This window comes from Notothenia coriiceps, unplaced genomic scaffold (genome assembly GCF_000735185.1).
Source record: "Notothenia coriiceps isolate Sejong01 unplaced genomic scaffold, NC01 NC01_scaffold00007588, whole genome shotgun sequence".
Taxonomy (NCBI): domain Eukaryota; kingdom Metazoa; phylum Chordata; class Actinopteri; order Perciformes; family Nototheniidae; genus Notothenia; species Notothenia coriiceps.
Window position 1 is genome coordinate 116,097 of NW_011340289.1, and position 27,093 is coordinate 143,189.

General features: G+C 39.7%; 3 protein-coding genes across 4 annotated transcripts; all 3 read left to right on the plus strand.

The window, feature by feature from the left end:
- The first annotated feature begins 6,278 nt into the window (after nucleotides 1-6,278).
- h2bk1 (H2B.K variant histone 1) lies at nucleotides 6,279-7,776 on the plus strand. The gene is made up of 2 exons (XM_010769678.1): nucleotides 6,279-6,747; nucleotides 6,828-7,776. Exons 1-2 carry the CDS (start codon nucleotides 6,634-6,636, stop codon nucleotides 7,062-7,064), a joined length of 351 nt encoding a protein of 116 aa, XP_010767980.1. The 5' UTR covers nucleotides 6,279-6,633; the 3' UTR covers nucleotides 7,065-7,776.
- A 4,604-nt stretch (nucleotides 7,777-12,380) lies between these two features.
- On the plus strand, nucleotides 12,381-17,589 carry asb10 (ankyrin repeat and SOCS box containing 10). Of its 2 annotated transcripts, none has more exons than XM_010769679.1 (5): nucleotides 12,381-12,820; nucleotides 14,071-14,338; nucleotides 14,860-15,364; nucleotides 15,896-16,009; nucleotides 16,544-17,589. In XM_010769679.1, exons 1-5 carry the CDS (start codon nucleotides 12,502-12,504, stop codon nucleotides 16,727-16,729), a joined length of 1,392 nt encoding a protein of 463 aa, XP_010767981.1. In that variant the 5' UTR covers nucleotides 12,381-12,501; the 3' UTR covers nucleotides 16,730-17,589. The 2 variants fall into 2 exon arrangements, with proteins under 2 accessions (XP_010767981.1, XP_010767982.1); XM_010769680.1 differs by lacking the exon at nucleotides 12,381-12,820 and adding an exon at nucleotides 13,424-13,843.
- A 1,722-nt stretch (nucleotides 17,590-19,311) lies between these two features.
- On the plus strand, nucleotides 19,312-21,513 carry gbx1 (gastrulation brain homeobox 1). Its single transcript, XM_010769681.1, has 2 exons — nucleotides 19,312-19,958; nucleotides 20,574-21,513. Exons 1-2 carry the CDS (start codon nucleotides 19,511-19,513, stop codon nucleotides 21,086-21,088), a joined length of 963 nt encoding a protein of 320 aa, XP_010767983.1. The 5' UTR covers nucleotides 19,312-19,510; the 3' UTR covers nucleotides 21,089-21,513.
- Nucleotides 21,514-27,093: the final 5,580 nt, after the last annotated feature.

Genomic DNA, 27,093 nt, shown 5'->3' on the forward strand with positions numbered 1-27,093 from the left:
GCTTCTTCCACCCAAAAGCACTACAAGCTAAACAAAAGTACACTTATATAAACTCATAACTTTGTGACACCTTAAGTAAATCCAATATTATTTCTTGTCAAAACGTAACTGACTTGATGAAGATGAATGTACTGGTGGTTGATTCTTGACGTAAGGCTAGATAATCCTCTCCTGTACTTAAAATGAATAAAGCTGCACTTTGTGTTCACAGTCATGACCCACAATGACTAATGTGCTTAAAAGAAGAACCACTTAACATTGATGGATGATGCTATAGACATTTAACATATGGGACCTTCCCTGAGGTTTAAATGTCTTCATTCTCAAACAGAGCCAAGTATGCCAATGTTTCCAACAAAATGCTGACAACGTACAATCCTTTTAGATACTGCCTATAACCGAAATATGTCATATATTAGTGAGCATGTAGGAATCACTAGAGATGTATGCTGTGTTTTCCTGAAAATGCCGTAATAACCAAATTAAGAGCAGCACCCGTGACGTGTTCAGGTACCAATCCGGGAGCATGGTGGAAGCACAGGTGGTCGACTATGACCTGATCCTCAGCTTTATGCCCATTATATTAGGTGACCTTCAAGAGAAACCTAAACTATTATTTGAAAAAAACAGCCAACCCTAGAGTTAACATCCCGTGAATAATACATACGCAGTAGCCGAAAAATGATTTAAGACCTCCCAAGAAATTTACATTGTGCAAAAAAAGTACATTTTATAGATTATATATATAATGATAAATATTCAACATTAGAGTAGTGTGATTTTTTTTCATGCTTGTTATATTAATCTGCTTCTTTCCATATTTAGTTGTATAATTAAATACTCTTTACGCTGCATTTATTTGCATTCTCTACATTTGGGTGAAAGTTGTCCTGAGTTAAGATGAGCCAACTTTAATCCCAACTTCACACTGGCAGGCATGTCTGTTGTTGCAGATTGCAGGATGAAAGTGGTGGACTTTTCATCAGTAATTGGCTTTCAAGTGGATGGTAGAATGCACAGCATAATGCAGTGAATATTAATAAGGTAGGGGTAATATTTGAGGCACTGCTGAGCACTGCACTCTCTTTTTGGGGCCTTTGAGTTTGACTTCATAAACTAATGTGCTGAACAATTCCAGGACTAAAATACGTCTGGCTTCATAACTCACATAATGCCTTAACTGCCTGTTAACTAGCCAGATGTGTTTGTAAAAGCAATACAATATTATAAAGATGCAATAACATGTATAGGCTAGTTGACTCCTAATGCAGAGTGGGATAAGAGTAAGAAGTCATTAACATAACGTCTGATATTGTGTGCCCACCTGACAGAGCACAAAGCATAATTCTGCTCTTGTCTATAATCGGTTTTCCTTTGTTATATATTTAAGCAATAGCTCACGACAGGCCGTGGTATATGCTCATATATCACAGCTAAGGGGCGTGGTTCGGCCCGAGGCGAAGCGGAGGGTCGACAACCCCCTCAGCTGTGATATAATGAGCATATCACGGCCTGAAGTGAGCAATGGCTTTTATAAAACGGTTACCAAGTGTGGCAATATGAAAGAAAAATACACACTCTAATTTAAATAGTTTTTATTAGTAAATAATTATGTTCAAAATAAAATAGTCCCTCAGTTGCCTTCTGCACGAAACATAGTGCGAGGTGGTTGCTATGCAACAACACTAACAGCTAGCGAACATATTAGACAGAGAGCGTTGATCCATTATTTGGCTATTTATTTACATTCATTTGTATGTTGCACCCACTGAAAAACTGTCCAGCATCAGTAGAATGCTTACGTGGTTACTTGTATAGGTTGAGGTTGTTCTAGGCTGTTGCTTGGCGTGGCGAGAATATTGCACTTTATCCGGTCCCCGAGATTGGGCTTCCAGTAGCTCTGGAGAGAGCTTTCGCACCTGTGGCCACTAACGGTCATCATTTCTCTGCTTTGTTTCAAGACCCGCATCAGAAAGCTTTTGAATGGTGGTACTTTTCCAGTTGGTCTACCTGCTCTTCACGTAGCTCTGCATGTCGTCGTTTAGGTGCATTTTTTCTGGAGATAGGCACTCCTCAATCCACTCCTCCATACTATAGTAAGACCCCCCTGGAGGTCGAAGTTAATCTTAAATGTTTCCATTTTATGCTTTGTAAGTTTGTTTCGTAACGGAAGAAATGTAAACATATTTATAAAACTGACAAGTCAAATCAAGCAATCTGATTGGTCGATAGCGTTTAAGCGGACCTCTTTGATTACAGATTTGAAAACATCGTTGCTTGCTTTAAAAGTAGCACAATTCATTATGTCAAACCTTGGAAAGTATCTAGATATCCCTGCCCTAATGCCAAAGGAACTGCACACTGAATATGTTTTGCCGTTTGATGTCTATGTCTGGACCGCTGCGTAAAAAGGAGAGTTTCTGCCCCGTTACTTCTCCGCTGCTTTCTTGTTCCAGTTTGAAAAGTTTGCCTTTCAGCCCAACTGTATACTGTTTGTCTCAGGCGCGGAGGGATACTGACTTGTTGTGAAAAGTAATTTACAATTCTACCCGTGGTATACGCTCAGTATATCATGGCTAAGAACCAATCAGATTGCTTGATTTGACTTGTCCGTTTTATATTTGATCATACTTAATCTAAACAATAAACATTTTAGTTCAAATGTTTGTGTTAAGTTTAGTTTTTTCTGCTGTGCACATCCAGGAATGTGTTGTTTGATATTCAACACCAGCTCTGGGATAATGCACATTAAAATGATGAGCATAGCCAGAAAAGATAAAACATAATCAATGCTAATGTATGAAAAGCTAACTGACACCAGGATTTCCGATAATTGAAGGGAATAAAATAGCTTTTATGTTGACTAATTTCTAGATTGATTAGGTTAGTCCACAATGCATATAGCCACAACAATGTTATTCATACTGCTGTAGCTAAAAAGCTTTTGAAAAAAATAATTCCGTCTGGTATGACAAGTAAACAGTACCGCAACAATGTTGAGAGCGTCACTCTCATTATGTTGGATATTAAGTAAGATGCTATAGGACTAGAGTTCGGCTAGCAAAAGAAAAATCCTGCAACAAGCAAACTGCCAGGATATGATGTGGAGCTAAAGGCAGCAATTACAGTAAATCATTCGTGGTGATGCCCAAGTTATGCAGATTGGACAAGGCCCTCAGAGAAGAGATTACCCTGTTAGGAGATGAACCCTGCAGTAAAGCAGTCAACATTTAAGAGCACATACATCACTAAGTTAAGAAGGAGCAGGAGAAATGCAACACTGCACCAACACGGCAGTGCCAGTACAGAGGAGCTAGAACATTTAGACTGAAAGTGTGATCCTTCAAAACTATGCCCGCCTCTAAGCCCCTTGTTGTATCTATATACAATATTCAGCAGCTTACACAAGTACACTGCAAATACATGAAAAAACAGTGATTGCAAAACTTCATTGCAAACCTAAAAAAAAATCACAATGGTCACAAAATGCCTTTTCAACTGAAAGGCAAGGCAAGGCAAGGCAAGGCAAGGCAATTGTATTTATATAGCACTTTTCAGCATGTGGCGATTCAAAGTGCTTTACAGATTAAAAGCAAAAGACATTTAAGTAGTGTATGAAAGATGGAGAAGATCATCTACATTTTTTTCCTGCTTGCTATCAAATAAGGGGCAACATGATAAAGCTTTGAGTGTGGATATGTTCACAGAAACACAACCTGTTATATTGTATAAAAGACTGTGAAACATCTTGGGTATTTGGCAACTACATAGCAATCACCGCAGGAATGAAGCTAAGCTTTGTTCTATTAAGCTACAAACCCAGCAGAAAATAACAAAACAAACACTCATCGTAGCCTTTAGCAATATGTTGATATGAAAGGTTGCGATAAACAGTACAGCACATTTTCATTTTTTCTGTCACCGTCAGACACACCAAGCGAGGTAGCAGATGTGAAGCACACATTACTCACCTTTTTTTCATCTTCTCTTCACAGATGAAACAAGCAAACCGCAGAAATCTGCCAGAGAACAGAGAGAAGAAACGGCCTTCACAATACCGTCAACCAATAGCTGTTATTCAATGTGTGTGACAGTGGCTGCAAATGACCTTGTATAAATGCTGTTCGAGATAAGGGCCCTTTCATATGTAATCTACTGCTCAATTATCTGCTGTGCTTGTGGAGAACAACACTGAGAAGAGAAGAAGAAAAAGTCCAAGACCCTGAACACAGGAATGGCAATGTACTGAAGAGATCTGGCACTAATTACATACTCAAATGTGTTGTTTATCAAACCAAATGCACCTGTTTCTTCTAGAAAAATAAATAAAAGCAGATATTTTGGTAAATCTAAGAAAACATCAGAGGGTCCTTGAAGTTATACAGGAAAAACCTTTTATGCAAAAGAGAAGGATCTCTGTGCTGCACACTGAAAAATGTCATATTGCTTAGGCTGAATAATATTAATAATTGTTGTGAGCAAAGCTGTGTAGTGCATTATAAGTGGCAGATAGAAATAGGACCTTTTACATCTTGTTTTGTTCAAATGTATATAAATAACTGTGAATTGCTGAAGGTTTTCAGTAATGAGTCCAGAGCTATTTCCAACCCAAATTGTTTCCATGAAGATGTTGTTATAGCAATGCTCCACTGATATAGCTCCCAGGTGTCTGTCTTAACACTACTGTCAATTTACTTCACATTCTAAAACCTGAATAGCCTATTTAATACAGAGTGAATTTGCAACATTTCTTCTCAAATTCACAGCTTACCTACCATGTTTTTATGTGTTTGATTGGTGTATCTAAAAATGTATTGACACCTCAGTTACATGTTTAAAAACAACTGTCCCTGGCTATGATAGTAAAGAATGACCATGATAAAGTGCTTCAGAGCTATGTGTTTGTTTGATATAAAGGAAGTCTTTGTGCTCAGTTTCTTCAACTGCTTTGGGTCACATCAATCAAACAGATTATATGATACAGAGGCTATGACATAGCAGGCCTATATTAAATATAGATGAAACACACACATATCACACAAGATAGATACATCTCTGACTTGTGTTGTTGGCTGAGCATATTATTTAACTGGTGTGTCATCATGAGGACATTTCTACTTATTGAAATGTATATACAGGAGATAATGTTCCACTAAAATACAAAAAATACAATAACAATGTCAGATGTTGGGAATACTCTGCTTTAAGACAAAACGCATTAGTGGTCAAAGTCAGTATGCCGTCATATTTATTCCTCAATTGCGATATTAAACAACACACCAATGGCCAATTAAGATGATACACTCTTTATCGGAAAAAACATCACAGGAATATCTGAACAAAGAAAATACAGGCCTGAAGCTGACACTTTTTTATCCCAATCATCAGCATGTAAATCTAAAATGTGTCAAGGTGTTCTACATATAAAAGCGTGCAGGACAAATGCAAGCTTGGGGATGTAAACATACCATTACTAACCAAACAATTACCCCCTTATGTACAATTACACCTCACAGTGACACCAAATATACCTGAAATACATTACAGTACAGCGAGAGGGCAGATGCTCCCTATACCAGTGACAAGCGTTGTGCACCTATTGACCATAAGAGATAGTACATTGTATAAATAATATAAAAATGTTTCTGGTATCTGAATGTGATGAGGATATGCCTACATTATAAATTGACAAGGAAAACTAAAAACAATCATTAGCACAAAGCTACAATGTTACTATTCAATTGCTTTGCAGTTTGTTCAAATTAGGAGCTTGTTAAAACACAAAATACTTACAGCACCAAGTAAATGTAATCTGAATTTAAACGCTAGGGACTTAAAACAGCACTCTAGTATATTAGAAAGCTTCAGGACTAGACACTTATAGTGCCATACGTATCCGCTTCCACATACTTAATCAAACAAAATTAACCTGGGGGGGTTTGGGCCGGGTGTCTGGTCCTGCTTTAATCCAACCTTGATGATAACATCATACCTTTTTTAACAAGTTTACATTAATCTATCAGCAGGAAACAATGCAGGCCTACATGTGGATCAAGAGCGTGCTTACCATAAAACTCATGGTGAATATAATGCAACTCAAAAGTGTGTCCTGTAAATGCTATTTCACATGAATATAACCCTAGCGCTAATATATTGTGTTAGCTACAAGATACACCGACGATTGCAATGGATTCCAATGGACAGGTAGACAACTCTAATTGAGAGATTGAATGCAGCTTGAATATTGGTACAAGTGTGCCACCCAGTGGACACCAATAGTATGTGCAATGATAAAACTCTACCTCCATTTATCACTTTATTACCGTAGTAAAAAAGTACTGCAGTAAAAAAAAAAGGAATAAAACATTACCTGCCTAAATTAAAACGTATGTTTGTGAGGGCTCTTAGTTACACTTTCATTCCTTATTGTTGTCATCAATGTTATTTTAATATGGAGCGAAAGCCTATCCGCTCAACAAACAATTAAACAGGTGGGTCCAATCAGTCACTAATTAACGAACGCTATATAGGATTACAAACAGCCGTCCCCTCGAGCCCGAAAACAATTCCTAAAGCACTCGATAAAGCGGTTGACTTACTTAAGATTGTCAAAGTAGTTAGACACTGTTTAAAATGACTAATGATGCATCTAAAAAGAAGGGGAAGGGCCCGGGAGAGAAAAAGGGCAAACGAAAGGCCAAAAGAAGAGAGACTTACGCGATGTACATCTACAAAGTTTTGAAACAGGTGGGTGGAACAAAAGGAAAACGTGTAAATGCTTCAATGTTCCAATTGAGTAACCCAGCTTTTCCTCTCTACCGTCAAAGGTGCATCCGGACACGGGGATTTCCAGCAGAGCGATGAGCATCATGAACTCCTTCGTGAATGACCTGTTTGAGAGGATCGCCACAGAGGCCTCGCGACTGACTCAGTACAACAAGCGGTCCACCATCACCAGCAGAGAGGTGCAGACCGCCGTCCGGCTGCTGCTGCCCGGGGAGCTGGCCAAGCACGCGGTGTCCGAGGGAACCAAGGCTGTCACAAAGTACACCAGCTCCAAATGAAGACTTCAATGCAACACACTTTCTGTGACAGAGGTTTCAAACTCGTGCACCTGTAGTAGTTTTTGAATTCAATAAAACATAAGCACAAAAAGCTTTTCTTTCCATTTGATGTAATCTCTTGTACTGCTTTCATTTAGAGTGTAAAGTCATTATGAGCCACTAGATGGGGTAATTGCCTCGGTTTTGCGTTAGCCTACGAAACATTACATTTAACAAACAAATGCACTGCAGTTTGGCGAAAACACATGTGCAGCTACAATAACCTACATGGTATCCGTATTATGCTACATTAATCTGTTCACTTCCGCACATTTGCAAAGTGTTCATATGGATAATATCTAGCTGTCAGTTAAATGGACAGACTTATTGTCTCTGTGAAGGCCTACATTACAACTTTGAAACGTACCATTTTGCAAACAGATGCACTGCAATTTGGCGAAAACACCTGTGCAGTGCTAACCTACCTACATGCATGATATCAGTATTCTGCTACATTAAGATAACACTACTGGGCATTTGCAAAGTGTTCATATGGGATAATATCTAGCTGTCAGTTTATGGACAGTCTTAACACAAACATTTTTAAACTCATGGAAGTTAATACAAAAATGCTTTTCACGATTCAAGAACGTCATTATTAAGGAACAACGAAATGTATTGTGTGCTGGTCCTCTAGGTGCAACATGTATAATAAAATAAGAAATTAAACGATCCTTAAAAGTGAGTAAAGCAAGCCACAAATGTGTTATTTAATGATGTCAATTAACAGTTGTTTTACAACCGAGTATGTAGCTCTATAAGTATGTTTTATAGCATAGTGGATACTGATATACGAGATATGGACATATTAAGTCAAAATGTAACTTGTGTGTAAATAGTGGCATTTCGTTAAGTATGAGGAGGTTGTTGAGACATCAGCCTTATTTATACAAAACAATATTTTGTACATGATGCACTTAAATCTTCACACACATACTGTACATGTAGTCTCCTATAAACCAAAAGGCACCTGTGTGCACCTCGAGACACAAATACGGGTTGTGAGAGAACACAGCCATGACAGGTGCCAAATTAAACAGGTGGCCGCGATTTAGAGAGGATAATCTAACTGGAGTTTGATCAAATCTTAAACTAAATGACTGTCACTCAGCTAATCGCTTCTTGATTTGGCATAACATAGTGATCTCGTGAATGTCTCAGTTAATATTACATCTTAAAACATAATGAGGAAGAAGCTCAGATAGTGAAACTAACAACTATTACAAGTATAAATTACTTAATCTTGGCAATACAGCTAAGGTTAGCATGAAGTTAGCTAGCAATGATAATGACATACTATCGTTACTGTTAATGAGACAAAACAGGAAAAACCTTCAAACAAAACCCCCCAAAAAGTGCTGTTTGACGATGCCACTAATGTTTATTTGAAGACGGCTCTTTAAGGCTGCACAGAAACAAATATTCCTTCAACAAGTAGCCTATAAAAGGGAATGTTTCTAAAGTAGGGACTGTCGAAACAACGATAGCAACCGGAAGTGACATTCCGGTAGGCCAAAGGAAAATAAAAAACGGGATATGGCGCTTAATTACTCAAAGATAAAAGTGAATGACTTAAGTGTTGAGAAATGAATGCCAACAAAACAGAACAAATTGCTTTTTAAATTGCAAAAAAAAAAGGAAATTATTTTCACACATTAAACTGCCCAAAAACACAAGGTCATGTCACAATGTTGATAAATACAATATATTGTGCAGCCCTATTGTAAAACAATCTACTGTTCTTTAAAGTTGAGTTTCATATTTGAGGAAAAAGGGGCATAGTTTTTGTTCTTCACCTTATACTATATCTTTATTGAAACCCTGACAAAATTCAGTCAGCTTTCGAAATTGACATATTTATAAACAGACAGAGGAAATAATGCAACATTGTATGCTTGTTATGCATCCTAATCAGGGTTTTAAAAGACGACACTGTCAACTGAATAGCACTTGATTACAGGATAATGACACCAGCGTTTGTACCGGTCCAATCTGCATAAAATGGAGGAACTGATAAAGGTCTCTCTAATTACGATGGTGTTTACATCAGACATTACATACACCTATTATGCTACTCTTGTCAACATCTTACAAAGCCGGGTTCACTATGATAATGCACTTGGATGTGACTCCCACCGCTGACTGTTATTGTTAAGATACCCATTTAAGATGCTTCCGAGTATTCTTGGTAATGATGTGAAATCTACAGATGTTATTATGAGGGTGATACAGTTTTTGATGGCAGTAACTTTGTTCATGATTATCATGCCCATTTAGGTTTTGTATCTTGCACCCTTCCCCATATCCCCTCTCATGCCCATGCCTAGTGGTAGTCATCGCTGTCTCCTTTAGGCAGACTGCTATGAACACATTATGGATGGATGCATTAGTGAGTGATGCAGAGCCCAGGCTGGCTTGCCTTGTTTTCGTGTGAGAGTGCATCATTAGAAAATGTTCCACTTGGCAGGGAAGCGCGTATTAACTGCAACCGCAATGAAATGAGGTTGTGATAGATGGTTAAACTTATACAGGACTATTAGGTTGAAATATGAACCTCTCAATTGTCATGATGAAACAAAGGGCTATTTGCGTGGTGATCAGTGCATTGAGAGACAATTGGAATCTGCAAAGACCGATACAATACATTATAGGTAGTGGGCTCAGAGCTGAAAGAGTACAGAAAAAGTAATCATGCTTCCACAGAATAGTTTGGAGCTACTGTTCAATTCAAGGCTCTATAAATTCATTTAGGTTCTCCACCAACATCTCAAGGATTGTGATGAGACGTGGGGGGGATTTGCAAACAGGGCACCTTGTCTAAGCCCTGTTGTGGACTTTGATGGGCCAGAGGAAACCAGTGTTGATGGCCTCTCAGAGGCATTTTAATGGCATGGAAGACTTAAAACAGACATTGTTTATCTACCATAATGTGCCCATACCGACTAACATTACGATGAGTCAATATGATATCAAGAAGAGCCAAGATGATATCAGATTTAGCAGACAGAGGTGTAAATGCAGCAGCCGCCCTTTGCATAATGACGCTAGCCAATTAAGCCTGCTCATTATCTCTTATCAATGCTCATGGTGACCTCCAAGTTATTCTACCTCTAGAATACAAACTTCAGACCCAATTTCTATTTAACTCCAGTGTTTAAATGACTTATTAATTCCTCTCTTACCAGCACCGAATCGCCCACATGCCAGACACAATCTTGCTACCTCTATTAGGAATAATAATAAATAAGTTAGACATAAATTATTAATATTAGAAACACCTGATGGATAATTTATTGCTCTGATTTCATGGGGCACTCTCTAAACTTAGACTGTCTTTGCATGCACTATGTCTCACATTTAATTGCAAAGCCATTAGTGTTTAATATTACTGTAATTACTGTGTACATTTCATTATGTTCTCAGTATATTAAATGACTGCTCAGTGTGGAGGGAGGGCTATAGTTTAATCTCTTTCTGTATTACTGTGTGCCACAGTACTCAAAACAGCATTAAGAGGCACATAATCAGAGGGAACTAATTGCCTATGATTGCATAAATGAAGTGCCTCACTCTCATCAGGCCTGTTGCTGATGTCCAACCTCTCGCCGCCTTGGAGGGCAGTTGACCACTATGCAGGAAACCTTGAGAGACTGCTTCTGGTGGGTAATGTAAGAAAACCAAAGATTTAGTATGTCCACAGGGGGCTGGGAGGCCAGGGGGTATTACTACTGCTGATGTTTTTTTTTTGCCATCAGAGTTGCCTCCGCTTCACAGAAGAAGGAAAAAAAGAAAGAAACATGAAGGCCCACCATTTGAGAAATGAATTTATCGAAGTCGCTGTCTTTTTCCCCATTAGTAAGTGTTTAGTTCAGCGTTTTAAATAATTGCGTTACCAGGAATGATATTTAAAATACATTTGGGAGTCAATGAGGCGGGAAAGTGCCTACATGTTTTGCTGATGACACCCGGGCCATTTGGAAGACATCAAAGTAGAGAGGAGGTAGCCCAGATGCATATTATAAACTCATTATGTATATCATTTAAAAGGATGTACTCCAGCCGCAAAAACAATATTCCTAGTCTCTCTCTGGTAATGTGTGTTTTCAAAGTTGAAACTCTTACTCGCCTTCAGTTTAATGTGGCATCTATTACCAAACTGTAACATAAAATAAATGACCTTGATTTCCATACCAGAACAGTCGTTAAGGTATAGATGAGATGCAGCGATGCTTCCGTGTTTTCAAATGGGAAAGAAGGTAAACCTCTTGACAAATATCGTATTCTTCTTCACCTGCAGTGCAGACCTTGAGCTTACAGGCACCTTGATAGACTCACAGAGGTGGATAAACACACATGAAAACGTGTTTGATTTTAGACATTGTGCACCCATTATAGCACATTTTAATGGATAGAGATATATAAGCAAGTTAATCATTCTACAACGACTTAAAGGCAATCCTTCCAAGCCATGAAAATCTTTCCTTGGTGTCTAGAAAGCTAAAAGATGGAATGGGATTTTGCTACTGGATGGAACTTCTAGCATTGGAAAATGACGGTCCATCACTCATATGAGATGTTTGTCAGATGCCTAGTGAGTAGGCTTAAGAGGCTTAATTATGCGCCGTCCCTCCGCCATCAGAACACTACACGTGGGGCAGAGTGACACAGCGGTTGCCAGTCATTCAGCCTAATGTTCTAATGCAGGGAGCCATGTGGATACATAAAATCCATTAAGGCTCTTGAACAGAAAAAACACTGAGCAGAAAAATACACTTTGCAAACACATACTCACATGGGCTTACAGGCCATTCTTATTTGCCCTTGTCAGGACATAAAAAGTTGTCTGCTACTTTTCATTATTTTTTAGGAATGGTAAGGGTGAATCCAACTACCTGACCCTTAATATTGCCAATTTCTGGAATAGGCCGTATGTTTTTAAGTATAAAATCTATGAATATAAAGTTAGCTATATTTTTAATGTAGAAACACTCCTCCCATTTGCTGGTTATTGAAGTTATGTCAAATATGATACTGTGTGATTTAATCATTTGTTCTATCACATCCCAAACAGCAAGTATTGTGCGTTTATTAAACTACTTTGACACTTGCAGCCTGACAGGGACCCTTCATGGCTGTAACTTTGCCTGAGGCAAATAGAAGAGGCTCGAGTGTCTACATGTGAGACATAAAAATAGCACAACTTGTCACACTGCAGGGGAGGGTCTCATACCGAACACCAAAACAACTCTTTGAACCGACCCTGTGAACAGCCGGCAGGGACATAGTGGACATTAGACAGAGGGAAAGCAACAACAGAGACAGAGAGAGAGACAGGCCTTTATAGCCAGCTCTCTCACTTAACTTTTCACACTTGTATTCGTAAGAATAGATTTTAAGCATGTCTCAAGGCAGCTTTGTCTTCACATCTACGGCCTTGCGCTCTCTCGAACTTGATGAGGACATGCTGGCGAGACACAAGCACAAGAAGCAGCTGGCTACCCATCACTTCAATAGCTATATGCTGCAGAAGGAAATCAGGGAGAGGACACTGCTGAGGACCACCATGCCACCAGCAATCTGCCACGACCTGGTCATCCAGAACGCTCTTTACACGGGAGACCTGCAGGCTGTGCAGCAACTCTTTCCTAGAGGATCCTCAACAAACCTCATCATTGAGCCACAGGGAGGGGACATGCGCTGGGTCTCCGCAGGGGAAGGTAGGAGACAACATACAGTATGTCCTCATTAGATATTAATCCAGGAATGTATATAGCAGAGCTAGATACATTCATTGTATTCCCTGGAGATGAGCTGCCACAATTAACTGATGTGAGAGACGTTCACATGTGTTGTTGGGATAAGATCAAATAAGTACTTTATTGATCCTAATTTGGGAAATGTTTGCGTTGCAGCAGCATAAAAAGACAAGGCAATTTAAACACTAGAAATAAACAATCCAAAATATTTCTGAAATAGAAATAAAATAGCATTAAAAAGTTAAAAAATATAAAAAATATACATTGATAGAGAGAAAATAATAGATATAAAGTAAAGAGCTGTACCTGGTGCTTCTCACCCGGACCCAGTATTTATAGACACACTGAGCAATATTAATAGAAACACATAAACAGAGAGAGAGTTGGATTTAAATGTGGCCTATCGCTGAATACAGGACATACAATACCCTTTAATATAAGATGTTACAAATGATAATTAGTCATAAAAAAGTTTTTCCCTTAAACTTTTTGGGTGCAAGAGGTCAATGCTCTTTGACTTCAGTGAATTAACTTAATCAGTATAGGCAGGTGACATGTAACACACCAGTCATTGGCTCCCATGCCTTCACTGTCAACGTTTACTGGGTCAAGTTGAATATCACATATCAACCACCCTGAAATAGCCCTGTCTGCGCAAACAACCTGCATAAACGTGTTTTTCCTTCTGGAGAACCCAGCCTGTCAAAAAAGTTTAAAACAATCTATTTAGTACCAGTATGGCTTACATAGCACCTAAAGTGAGATGGCACAAACCCAAGAAGTACCGCAACGACGTGATAGCCACATCCAGGGCCTCGGGTTGTGTCCTGCAGTTTTGGAACTCTTTGCTTGTGGGTGATGAGCTGACCGTTTTCAGCATCTTGGACGACGACGACGACGAGTATGAGTACCTTATTGATGCCGTTTATGACACCAGCAACATAGACGAATGGAAGAACTTCAGATTTAACTACAGAAGACTGAGTAGGTTATGTTGTAACTTTGTTGATATATCAAACTGTCTACAGTTATGCAAAAAAGTCTTACTTTTATTGAGCATACCAGGGGCTTTTAGTGAGTATTGAAAAGAGTCAAGCAGTTACTGAACATGTTATGATATAAAGTGCTTCATTGTAAAAACACCCTTGAATATCTGCAGTAATGAAGGGTTGGGCACAATGTTGGCATCACATTGTACTCTCTGTTGGCAGGACTATGGTCACTGACTTATGAGCAGGAGCTGACCACACCGCTTCACATCACAGCTGGCAGAGGCTTCTCAGAGTGCCTGAGACTGCTGCTGCAGCGGGGGGCCAATGTGGACCTGGCCCCAGGGGGCACCACCGCCCTGCACGAGTCCTGTGAGAACTGCCAGCCTGAGTGCACCAAACTGCTGCTGATCCATGGAGCCAACGCCAACGCTGTCACTGAAGACGGCCTCATGCCTTTGCACTTCTGCACAAGTCCTGAATCCTTTGAGTGAGTAAAGAAGAACAAAAGTGGAACCAAATGAAACAGAATGTCAGTAATGACAATCATGCCACAACTTAAACTTGGTATTTTCTAACATCAGCCGTAATAAGCTACTGGTTGGACCAGACTTGCTGCAAAGGCTCTGAATGTCAATGAATCAATTTAACTTTTTTAAAAGGAAGACTGTTATTTTAGATCAGTAAACCGATAATCGATTGCTTATCAGTAGCAGATATTGAAAAACACGTGTGGCCTTATTACTCCAAAAGCATTTCATCTTTTTTCAATTCAGGATTACTATCTTTTATGTATAAATGATCGCATCACTTTTATATAAAAATAAAGTGTTTCATATTATCCGGTTTGAAATCTTTTGGAACATCACATTTGGAACACATGTTTAAATAGTTAATCTAATAATAAGACTGAGAGTCAGACAAAAAGGATGGACACCTCTGATCCAGTGTTTACATGAGAACACCAGTCGTATTACTTTACAAAACAAGCTTCTGTTCTTCTGTCTGTAGATGTGCCAAGTACCTCCTTCAGTACGGAGCAGCTATTAATGGCCGCACCGTGGATGAAGACGACACTCCCTTGCACGTGGCAGCCAGTAACAGCCTCACAGACCACACTGAGCTCTACCTGCGCTATGGAGCTGCTGTGGACAAACAGAACAGTGAGGGTCTCACGCCTCTGAACGCTGCTTGTTCACAACCCCAGGAGCTGCAGGAGCTTGAAAGTTACCTCAAGGTTTGCCAGATGCTGCTGGGGGCCGGGGCCAACGTGCAGACCAAGGACCAGGACAAACACAGTCCTCTGCACATGGCCTGTAAGAATGTAAACCCAGACATAGTGGACCTGCTGCTGGCTCATGGTGCCCGCGTTAATGACATGGACTACGGGGGGGAAGCTCCCATGCACAACATCCTGAAGGTGGTGTGCTACAAGGTGTCCCATCACCCCGAGAGGATCGTCCGGGCTCTGCTCAACCACGGCTCCATCCGGGTGTGGCCTGGAGCTCTGCCAATGGTAGGAAATTAAAGATGTGATGTTAAAATACTATACATAGAATGTTTGCACATTAATTCAGCAATCCAGATCGGTTCGTAGGAGTATGTATTTACGGCCTGAACCAATTTTTTATCAAGGTGTCTCATTTTGCATAATTAGCACTATAACTGCACATGTAACACCTTGAGAAAGAAGCACTAAAACTGTTCCTTGAAATATTCCAGACTTCACAACTTCACATTCAAATCATTCCCATTTCATGACACAACATGAAGTGTTGCACTCTCTGCGGGAAACAGACTACAACCATCAGTGAACCCACGTGCACTAGACAAAATGCCTGGTTCCTAATTAGGCAAGTGTTAATAGGAGATTAATTAGCACTAATTGCATAATTTCCAGTTAAACCCCTGGAGGGAAGACCAATCTGTTCATTTCACAAGTGTTTAATTACTTTATTTCTTCAGTTCTATGGAGTCACAAGCTCGCTCATGAACTTAAAAGATGATTATCTGAATCTATCCTCTGTGTTGTGGCGTTTCTTTGAAGGTTTTGAAGCACTGCTGTGGATCTCCACGCACCATCGAGGTTCTTCTGAATGCCTACAGTAGCCTCAAAGTCAACGACACCTGGGTCGAGGCTGTGTCACCGGAGGTGTTAAAGGCAAGCTTACGAAATAATAAACTCAAGAGTTGAATTCAACCAGAGTGGGTGTTTTAGGACAAATGTTTTTATGTTTTCTAAATTTCAGATCTTCAAATATTTTCCTTTTTCTTTAATTTATTAATGGTATTTACTGGGACTACTAGGCAGCACCATTTAAATCAATGCATACAAATAAATAAATATCCTTTAATAGTTTGACAGCTCATTTATATATGTTCAGGGTTATGAGAAACTCTGAAGTATGGAAGGCCTTTAGGGACAACATTCATTTACAAAAGGGTTATAAATGTATCAAAACATGCTGATTTTTTTTTGCAGGTTTCAGGGTTATTATAGCTGTAGAGTATGAGCAATATTTAATATTCAAAAAGGCTGTAATCCACAGGAGAACATTGCAAATGGTAGATGACTTGTTTACTCATTTTTGTATTAATATGAAGTGCTGCCATGCCATGATTTGCTCTAAACTGTGACAAATAATATAATAATATGTGATCTCAGGGTAATTATTATTTTTTTTTTATCACACAGGAGCACAAAGAGTTTTATGAGTCCGTCTTCTCTTTGGAGCGGAGTCCTCGCTCCCTGCAGCACTTGGCCCGCTGCAAGATCAGGAGCTTCCTGGAGCTCCGGGTGCACAAAGTGGTCCCTGAACTGGACCTGCCCACCTTCATCAAGAACTACCTGCTGCTGGAGTACAGAGACCATGTCCACTGAGAACACTGTGTGTGTGTGTCTGTGTGTAGCCAGGGGCGGTTCTAGGGGGCAGTGCCCCCCAACACTGACTTTGGACCCCCCCTGTGGCCCCCCTGATAATGAAAAGAAAAAAAGAAAAAGTTTATGATTAAACGATTTCTTGCCTGACGGAATAGGCGGAATTAACATTAGAGCGTAAAAACTGTAACTATAAGTATCTGAAATAAATATGTGTAATGAAACAAGTGCCAATAACTGTATTGCATTGTTTTCTTATGCGCAATTACTTCATACTGTTTTTGTCTTTTTCGTCCCGCATTTATTGTGCCCCCCTCAGAAAATAACTGGCCCCAGCCTGGCCCTCCCAATCAAATTGGTCTAGAACCGCCACTGTAGTGTAGCCTCTGTTAGACAGAGTCCTGGTGAGGATTGAGTGCTGTTGAATGTGAGGAAGAAGCAGCTGTTAAAGAGTTAAAAGTGTAGCACTGGCAGTACACTCAAATAATAAATACATTTTATGATACACATTTCTTGTAGAAGCAGCTGCTTTTCCTGTCACTTTTATTTCAGTTACACGTTTGGCCGCAAGAGGGAGCTATAGGCTAGAGTTGTTATAATACAATGCAGGTATGCAATGTGTTTTTTATTTTTTTATTTTACGTTTTTTGTACTTGTGCACATAGTTAATAGGTTCAGATGGTTGTATTTGTATACCTGATGATTATTTGATGTTAATGCACATAATGATGATGATGTTGTGTTGATTATTGCCTTAAAAATATTTGCATATACATAAGTATTCCCACCGTTGTTGTTGTCATTAGGTATTTTATATCACATATAGATTTTGTGTAAAAATAAAATACTCCACCATGACCGTGTAATATTGTCATTGATTTTTGTATTATTTCATTTTGTCAAACATTTCTCTTTCTTCTCCTTATTTTGCTGTTGCGTTTCGTTTTTCCATACCCTTTTTAATATCAATACTAAAAAAATACATTTAATAAAAAAGTATTGAGCTTTTGTTTTCAAGCCACACTTTGAAAATATAAGTTAACTTTTAAAATGTAAAAAAGTTGAAACTACAATAAATCGTTTTTTATATCAAATTGAATGTGTGCTTTTATCAAGAAGTTCCGATTAACTTAATCTTGTTTAACCTGGTCAAATGATTTAGAAGAGAAATATAATAGCATTGGTCATTTTCTTGAAAAAAACGTTAAATTGAAAGGATCATTATGGCCACAAATATCTGCAGAATTAATAAAATAAATATACCTTGTATTGAGAAGAAAAGCAGCGACATATTCATTAGTGACATTTAAAATATATAGTGTTTTGACAAAAAAAAGAATATGCCTTATTCTCTTATATTGTATAAAACGTTTAGATTTAAAAAGCCAAATATCTATACAACAAAAACAATTCTAATCTTAATATATATTTAGAATTGTCATACCACCAGAGTTTCCCTCATAAGAAAGGCAGAGGATGTCAGGAAATGGTTTCAATAGATCAAAGAGGGGTGCTGCTGAAGTCACTTGCAATTATAAGAATTAGCCTGGCCTGCTAATCAGAGCCGGTGATATGTTTATGTCCTCTTGCAATCAGACGACCAGTTGGAGAGCCCGGCTCCCTGGACTCAATAGGGCTAATCATCATCAGTTCCTATTGCCATTTAAAGGTGAAATGATCTGCGATTAAACCACTGCTTAAAGAAAAAAGTATTTTTTTTTCTCCATGCATTTTTGATCAGGGATGAATTACAACTAAAATGTGTGTTTTATTTAAATTATTAAAACACTTTGAGGAAGATTTAGTTGACATTTAATCGGTAAAGACGTTAAATGTTTACAATTCACAGCTTTTTTTAATAAATGCCCCTTGAGTCCAGACAAATCACTCAGATTTGACTTTGGCCACTATGTTTCCACACTGCAGTTGACCTCGCATAAACGCCTTTTATCTGGATCTAATTTCGCGCAGAGTATCTCTCTCAAGGGAACAATTGTTGCAGCACTTCTCTTTTTCTGAAGCCAAACGCATTGTTTTTATCCGCGGAGAATAGGGCAGAGAGCGGAAAAACATCTGCCTCTCCTCCCTCCTGACTCTGATGCCCATCGGCCCCCAATACCCCAACAAAAGCCACCGTTGTTTTACGCTGTCCCTTAAATCCAGAGTAATTACTTATCATCAATCAAAATTAATAATAGCTGATTGGGTTGGTGTGGTCAACGATTATAGAAGGGGAAGGGCCGGAACAGTCTCTCACACCGTTTTGCAGTCAATGGTGAACCTGGCAAAAGGGGAGGGAGGGCTTTTTTTTGGAGGGGGGGGGGGGGGGCGACCCGTCTATTTGGTCTCCACTGGGAAACTACCGCCTCTCAAGACGGCCAAAAAGTCAGAGGCTGAATAAGGAAATGAAGCGTAATTTGAGGAAGATGGATGAGCCCCCAGGGAAACTCCCCCTTTTCATTCCCCTTGTATTGCAGATGATAACCAATGCGCTCCGCAGAGGGGCGGAGGGAGGAGTTGCAGAGAGGTAGATAGAGAGAGGGAGCGTGTGTTTATGTCTCAGTGTGACAAATAAGAGGGAAAAGGGTAGCGGTGGGGCTCACAACAAAGCGGCCGACCCACTGATAGAGACCCGGAGCAGCAGCCACTCTCCCAGGGATGACAACACGGCACCGGATCTACTTTCACTCCTCTCCGTCTGTGCACTGAACGTTTTACGCCGTGGGAAAAGGACACCTAGCTTTCAAGTTTTCCACCAAATAAAGAAAAGTGTTTTCCTGCAACATGCAGAGACCAGGCGGCCAAGCGACGGCGTTTTCAATCGATTCCCTCATAGGGACTCACCATCCCAGACCGGGACACCTGCTCTACACGGGCTACCCCATGTTCATGCCGTACAGACCTCTGATGATCCCACAAGCTTTATCCCACTCGCCTTTAACTGGGTTACCTCCACTGGCGCCTTTGGCTTCTTTTGCGGGACGGCTCACCAACACATTCTGTGCCAGTTTGGGACAAGGGGTGCCCTCCATGGTGGCGCTCACCACGACCATGCCAAGTTTCTCGGATCCTCCGGACAGTTTCTACCCCCCACAGGAGCTCCCAGGTCCCCGTTTAAGCGCAGCCGACCCCGGGTCCAGGAGGCAGGAGAGTCCGCACTCTGACGAGCTGCACAGCCGGGACAAGGGCTCCGACATGATCAACTTCTCAGAAACTTTTCAAACAATATCAGGTAAGCTTGGCATCTTGACTTATTTATGGAATAACTTACTGTGCGTAAAACCTATTTGAAACAGAGATTGTTGGCCTATAGTGAGTGTGTTTAGTCTCAGAGGTGCTGTCAAATGGATAAAACCAATCTCAATCCGTTTTGTTACCGTTTTAGAATATGAAACCACATTTAATAAAGTCAAAATGCATGGGGTGCAACCTGAATATAGCTAATGTCATTCTAGATACAGCTATTATTATTGGAATTATTTCTTAATTGTTCTTTATAATATTACAGTACGAATTAGAGTGAATCACTAATCAAATTTGAGCAAAAAGTTAAATATATTGTTTGTTGTTAGGGAGATTAAAACTCAATCTTTGTTGCAGTAGGCCTACAAACGTACAGAACAACTGAATTTCCACACACAGGGCAGATGTAATGATCTTATATTAGGCTAGTTCAGTTAGTGTTGCATTAATGTTTATTGTACAAAACTACAATTATTAGGAGTGTTTTCAACAATTTGGCTGTACATTTTTATCTCTAACAGCTTACCACAACTCAATGAGCACTGTTCACTTACAAACTTAAGAACAAGTAAATAATGATTATGATCCTTTCTCTACATTTTAGGTGAGACCAAACTGTACAGCTCAGACGACGAGAAGCTGGACCTAAAGTCAGCAGACACCGCGTGCAGTGACCGCGAGGACAGCTCCGCAGACAGCGAGAACGAGAGTTTCTCCGACGGGAACAACTGTGGCTCCCTCTCCCAGAAGAGCAAACTAAAGCCCGGCTCTCAGGAGGTGCTACCGCCCGGCAGCTCGGCGGGGAAGAGCCGCAGGAGACGGACAGCTTTTACCAGCGAGCAGCTGCTGGAACTGGAAAAGGAATTTCACTGTAAAAAGTACCTTTCTCTGACTGAGCGCTCACAGATCGCACATGCACTTAAACTGAGCGAGGTGCAGGTGAAGATCTGGTTTCAGAACCGCAGGGCCAAGTGGAAACGGATCAAAGCCGGCAACGTTAACAACCGGTCAGGAGAACCAGTGAGGAACCCCAAAATCGTGGTGCCCATCCCGGTGCACGTCAACAGGTTTGCAGTGAGGAGTCAGCACCAACAAATAGAGCAAGGGACCAGGCCATGAACTGTAAATCAAAAATATGAATGATGAAAAACACTTGCATTGACTCTATGTCCCACTGATTCGCATGAAGCACAAAAAGGAGGAGTTGGCCTATTTTGTCTGAGAGGTGAGACTGAGCAGACCGATCAACAATTTGGCAATATGCTGTCATTTTTATTTATTGCGCTGTGAATATGTAAATATAAATGGGTAAAAATTGGTACAAATGGGCACTATGAGATGAGACTGTAAAGATTTTTTAAGTATTTATATGTAGGGCCAAAATGTTCTGTTGGTTATGTGCATGTGTCCTCATTTGGTGAAGCTGACTTTTTGTTTTGTGTTTCGTACAATTTGTTGACTACATTTGCATGTAAGACGTTTTACATTTTCTGTTTGCCAACTGTAGGAACTAGCTTTGACAGCTATTTGTGATGTGAAGGAAATAATGACCAAACAAGGGACAACTGTAAAGTATATTGACCTAATAAATCGCTTTATACGAAAGTTGGAATTCAGATTGAATTATTAATGTTTGGAGGTTAGAGTAAATATGTTGTATGGGTTGTTATTATTTATTCTGCTAAAATGAAAAAAAAATATATTGTCTTAACATGGCGATTCGTTTTTTTTGTACATAATGCAGGGAGGCGTACTTAATGCAGTTTAAATAAAACATAATGCCTAATACTGTATTTTAAATATTATACTAACAGTATTTCAATATCGTTTCTAATTTATGGAGGCTTTTACTGAAAAACTGTTTATCTTTGAAGAGCTTCAGCGTTGTAAGTTAATTACTCACATTTTATTGCCAACTTTTTTAACGTTTTCAGCATCGCAGTTTCATTTACACACGTGTTCCTTTTAACGTCTCTTAACGTTTCGTTTTTTCTCAGAAACATCAGGACTTCAAATGTAGATGTGTATTTTCTTTTAAACAGCGGTAGTGATGGATTCCTCTTCAGGAGGCCATGTTGTCTGACTGATGGATCCTCATTAGACTGAAACATCCACCAACACTCTGTAATGAACTTCTATCAGTCTGTGGAGAGAGAACACCAGCAGCAATTACTAATCTGATACTAAACATTTTATTTTTGGTAAAATAATTAAATATGGACTAAACATATAAATCATAGCAATGATAAAACGCACAGGAGGTTTCCAATACACATTTAAAAACGCATTAAGGCTAGTTTTCTGGCATGTATCACATAATGGATACAATGTGTTATTTTTTTTAATGTCTCATTTTCTATATAATTTTCAACACTAAAACCTGCAAATAATTCTTATAAATATAAAGATGTTGGTTGAATGGACAATATTTCATGATATTTGATTTAAAATAAAAACGTTTTTTAAATAACAGAAATTACAACATATGACTTGTAAAATACTTATACTCTGATAACAATATAAAAGCCTTTAATTAAATAATCATAAATAAATAGTCATGGCTGTACTGTTGACTCTTAACAGACCTCAACTGCCATGATGGCTACAGAGAGGTCATAGCTGCATGGAAACTTACATGGCAGTGCAAATTCAAAGATCAGCTAAATAAAAATAATCTGTAACTAAACTAATGTCCGGCCAAACGGCTATCCAATTACAGGAAAGAGAAAACAGAGCTTGATGTTTTATGCATTCTTGCATGTTTCTGTCGGTTGACACGGTTTCTCTGAACTGTTTCCAGAAAGGTCTCATGTTAGAATATTTTCACTTGAACTCAGATGAGAGAGAGTGATTTGTTTTCCTGTTTCTAAAATAGACTCAGGCCTCAAGCCATGTTTAACTTCTGCAGCAGCACCTGTTGAATATGATGATAGGGTGAGATTCTTTAAATATTGTATTAGTATTAATATTTTATTAAAATAACCAGCCATCTCCTCAGTTTTCACATATTATACTGTATGGAGGGTTTTGGTGAAACTGATAGGAATCTTCAAGGATACAGCTTCCTTTCCCTCAAGCATCTCAAGGATGAACACATGATTTTTATTTCAGTTTGACCTCAGTGCATAAACAGACTTTTCATGACCTGGAAACCCATGAGTAGTAGAGTTTATTTCACCGTCCACCTCATACATCAAGACTGTGACACTTGGATGGGGATTCAAGGAGTGATGGCTGTGTGAAGGAGCGGTGGAAGTTTTATTATGGTCCAACAGCTGACTAATGTAGACGGTCCATTCAACGACATCGTGCCAGAGTGCAGCGGCTATTTCAGTCCCCATGAGCTGTGGAGGTGACGACGAGGAGCCGTGACACTGCAGAGGCTAAGTTCATACTGGTGTTTATTATCAAGGACTACTGAGGGGGACTATTTCATCCCAATCCACAGTTAGAACAAATATTAAAAGGTGACATTTTATAGGAGTTTCTTATTCACAACGTTAAACAAATAAGTTAAAACAGGGTGTGTGCACTTGTGAATGTATTAATCCTTTATATATTTGAACCTTCCTGTTGTGTTCGGGTCAAACCTGGCTGATTTACTACTTTCTTCAATCATTGTGATTTTCATTTGATTGTCTCAAGGCCTCCACAGTAGGTATTTGAACAACCTGCTCATCACCACTTTCATTGAATTTTGAGTGGTTTAATCCACTTAGTTACACCTACAGTATGGTGTTCCCGTTCAAAATTGACCGCATAAAGAAATGAATAGGTAACCCTGTGTTTTTTACACCCACACATTGATCGTTCGTCCATTTTATCTACGGTTTAAGTGAAGAACACCTCAGTGTCAAGACAGTGTCTGTGTCTACTTGAATCCCAAATTGAAATATCAGAAGTTCCCTTCTCACAGCTAAGACATTAAACCATTACCAAATTCCCACCTGGAGCGGAAGAAAGAGAGGCAGAGAGGGAGGAAATGGAGGGAGATCATTACCTGCTGCTTGTGTGAGTGCAGCCTTCTCTGCGCCGACTGCAGGCCTGACTTCATGGGAGGGTCCGGGCGGCCGTGGCTACAGTGATGTATGGGCAGATGCATCAAATCGCACAAGATAAACAAGCGATGAGTTTCATCAGGGCCATCATAGCTTTAATTTGGCTGCCTAATGAGTCAGATCTAGTGGCGGAGATAAGAGTTGTCAGAGGCCCGGCTCTAATGAATTTCTTGCCACTTGTAATCAAGGTTGCCTGTCTGAGGGGGGATGATTAATGGAACCCTGGAGGATTCCCTCGGCCCTCAGCCTTCATTACAGCTAATGCATTCTCAGGCAAATTAACAGAGAAATGCAGGCAAAAGCCAACGGGGAAGGGGAGAGAGAAAAAAAGAAAGAGGAGAGGAGAGAGTGATGGGAACAGAGCGTTTATGTAAGACAAAGGATGAAGAGGAAGATGGTGGGGATGAAACACACGGAGAAGGGAAAAAAGACACTGATTAGAGAGAGATTCAAGGATATGGAAATGAAGACATGAGTTCGGGGCAGGGGGCAGCATGTAGGCACTGGTTAGACATGATGGAGCTGAAATTGATAAATGATATTCAGGTCTGGGTGGGGACACAGGAGAGGAGAGATAGTCAGAGTGGATATAATTATTGGTTGACGAGGTTAAAAGCGAGAAGGGAGGAGCAGAAAACAGGGAGTATCCTGTCCACATGAAGACAGGCGGACACAAACGCCACCTTAAAGCAACATTTATGTTACGACTGCTTGCTAAACAGGCTGTTAAAGTGGCCCGTGGCCAAGCAGCCTCTACATGTTATGGAAATATGGATTTAATGTTTGCAAATATGGTCTCGTCAGGTCTTTGTGTTCCCATCCATCAGCCTCAGACCCACCTCTGCAATCTTGGAGGCAATTTGTCTGAGGAGAGGTGGGCGGCAGAGAGCCCTCCTCACTGTTTAGCAGGCCCTGATGAAATATCAAAACACACAGCGGTGCAAGCGAGCGCTCCAGCCTCACAACAACAAACACAAGTGGCCGGGGTCTGCGAAGGCGTCAGGCTCCGTAATAAATTACAGGACACATGATGTTTCTCAAGAGAAGTGGACAGAGCATGATTCATTTTAGGTTCATTTAGGGCCTTTAGATGTTGAACATGTAAAGCCCCTGAATACTTGAAAGCTGTTATAATCCATATTTTTAGTAATTGATTAACTTAAATCGTTTATGTGAGAGGGACTGATTGTAGTGAAAAACTCTCAGTTCCCGTCACACGGTTTTTGTGTCGCTCGTCATGTGTCGTGTCCCTGAATTGTTTTAGTTAACCTGCCGCACATTACTTTGTGGTTCACTCTGTGTTCTTCTCTGTTGTTTCAGGCATAAAAGAAAGCCCCAAAAATGGTCTGCTACGTGCAAGCACCGAATAACAGAAAACTAGCAGCTAGCTGGTAAAGGTAGTTGAGCATTAAACAGCTACAGCACTGGTGGAGACCAACAATAGGCTAAGAGAGAGAGAATATTTGACCTACTTTTGTCTGTGGGACAAAAACACAACTCTAATGTTGCTCTGCATCTGCTGGATGTGTATTGAAAAAGGTTGTGATGCATCAATGTCTTTCTTCTTTCCAAAATGGTCCAAAAAGTTCAGTTGGAAAGTTCATGAACAAATAAGCAACTATCAAAATTAAATAAAGATTTTTTTATCGTTTATAAATGTACTATTACATCCGCCAGGGGGGTTATGTATCCAGTTTATTTTTGTCAACAATATGTAACACAACAACTTCTGTACTTGCCAGATTTGTCATGAAACTTGGTGGAAGGATGTAGTATGGGCCAAAGCAACACATATATTATTGTTTGGAAGAGATTTGAATCACGGGGTGGGTTAAACCATGTCTTCGTTTATGTTGAAATTGAAAGATTTGCAACTAATATCTTTGTTGTTGAAGTAAAAAAAACTCAGTTAATCTGCTGCAATAAGTCTGTTGAAATCAGATCTTAAATTAAATACAGCAAAATCCAAATTGTTGAAGGAATATGCATAGTTGTATCTAAACTAGCCACATCCACCAAATTAAGAAAAACTAACTGTAAGAGGACCCCATTATCTCTATTAAGGAAGCAGATAGATAACAAGTTTTCGGGGTCTTTAAGCGTGACGCAGAGCATTGTGGCTCCATGTCAATCCAGCGCAGAGGAAGGAAGAGGAAACCCTAAAGCGAAACCAGGTGATGAAGCTCAAACAAAGCCAGTCAACAGAGAGAGGAAGGGGATGAAGATATGCTGAGACAAGATTAGCAGGAAATAAGAAGTGGATTAGTGAGGGCTTGACTCCTCTGAACACTGAGACCTTTCACTTTTCCCCACGGTGTCGTGCTGCCTGACACTAAGCTCGGCTCCTTATCTTAATCCTCTTTCAGCAAACTGCTGGGGGTCCCACGAGCAGGAAGTGGAGGGAGAGAGGTTGCTTTCCTTACCTTAAAGACGGGCTCGGATGAGTTGTCTCGGACAGGACATTTCTCCAGGAAGTTTGATGAAGGAACATGCAAAAGGGAAGAAGATGAAATGGCAGTACTTGTTGAGGTGATGATGAGACTTTTAATTTGAGAGAGGGTCTCACCTCGTCAGCAGGTCATGCACAGGAGTGTGATGGATGACGGATGAACACACACACACACACCAGACTAATGTGTCGATTTCCCCAAATGCAGGGAAGGCTACATCGTTTTATTTGAGTGTTTATTAATAGGTCAACAGTCAGCCGAGCATCCAAGCATACAACAAGTTACTCTTTAGCTTTGTTCCACATTCTGAACGTAAAAGGAATTACAATAGGAAAATAACTTGAACAAAAAAAAACAAAAAAAATATATTTACAAACTGCATTATAAATATGTCAAATGTACATCATTATACACAAGTACCAAAGATGGTCGGTTAATGAAACCAAACAGAAGTACCTTAAAAATATGTCTAAAGAGAAACAAAAAAAAACAACGTATCAAAAAATGGTTCAAAGGAGACCTAAAACCAGTTTAGTTTGTTTCTCTAGGAGGAGCTCGTCTTCAGATAAAAGCTTTAGCTAATATTTACACTTCCAATTGATGTTTAAGGGAAAAC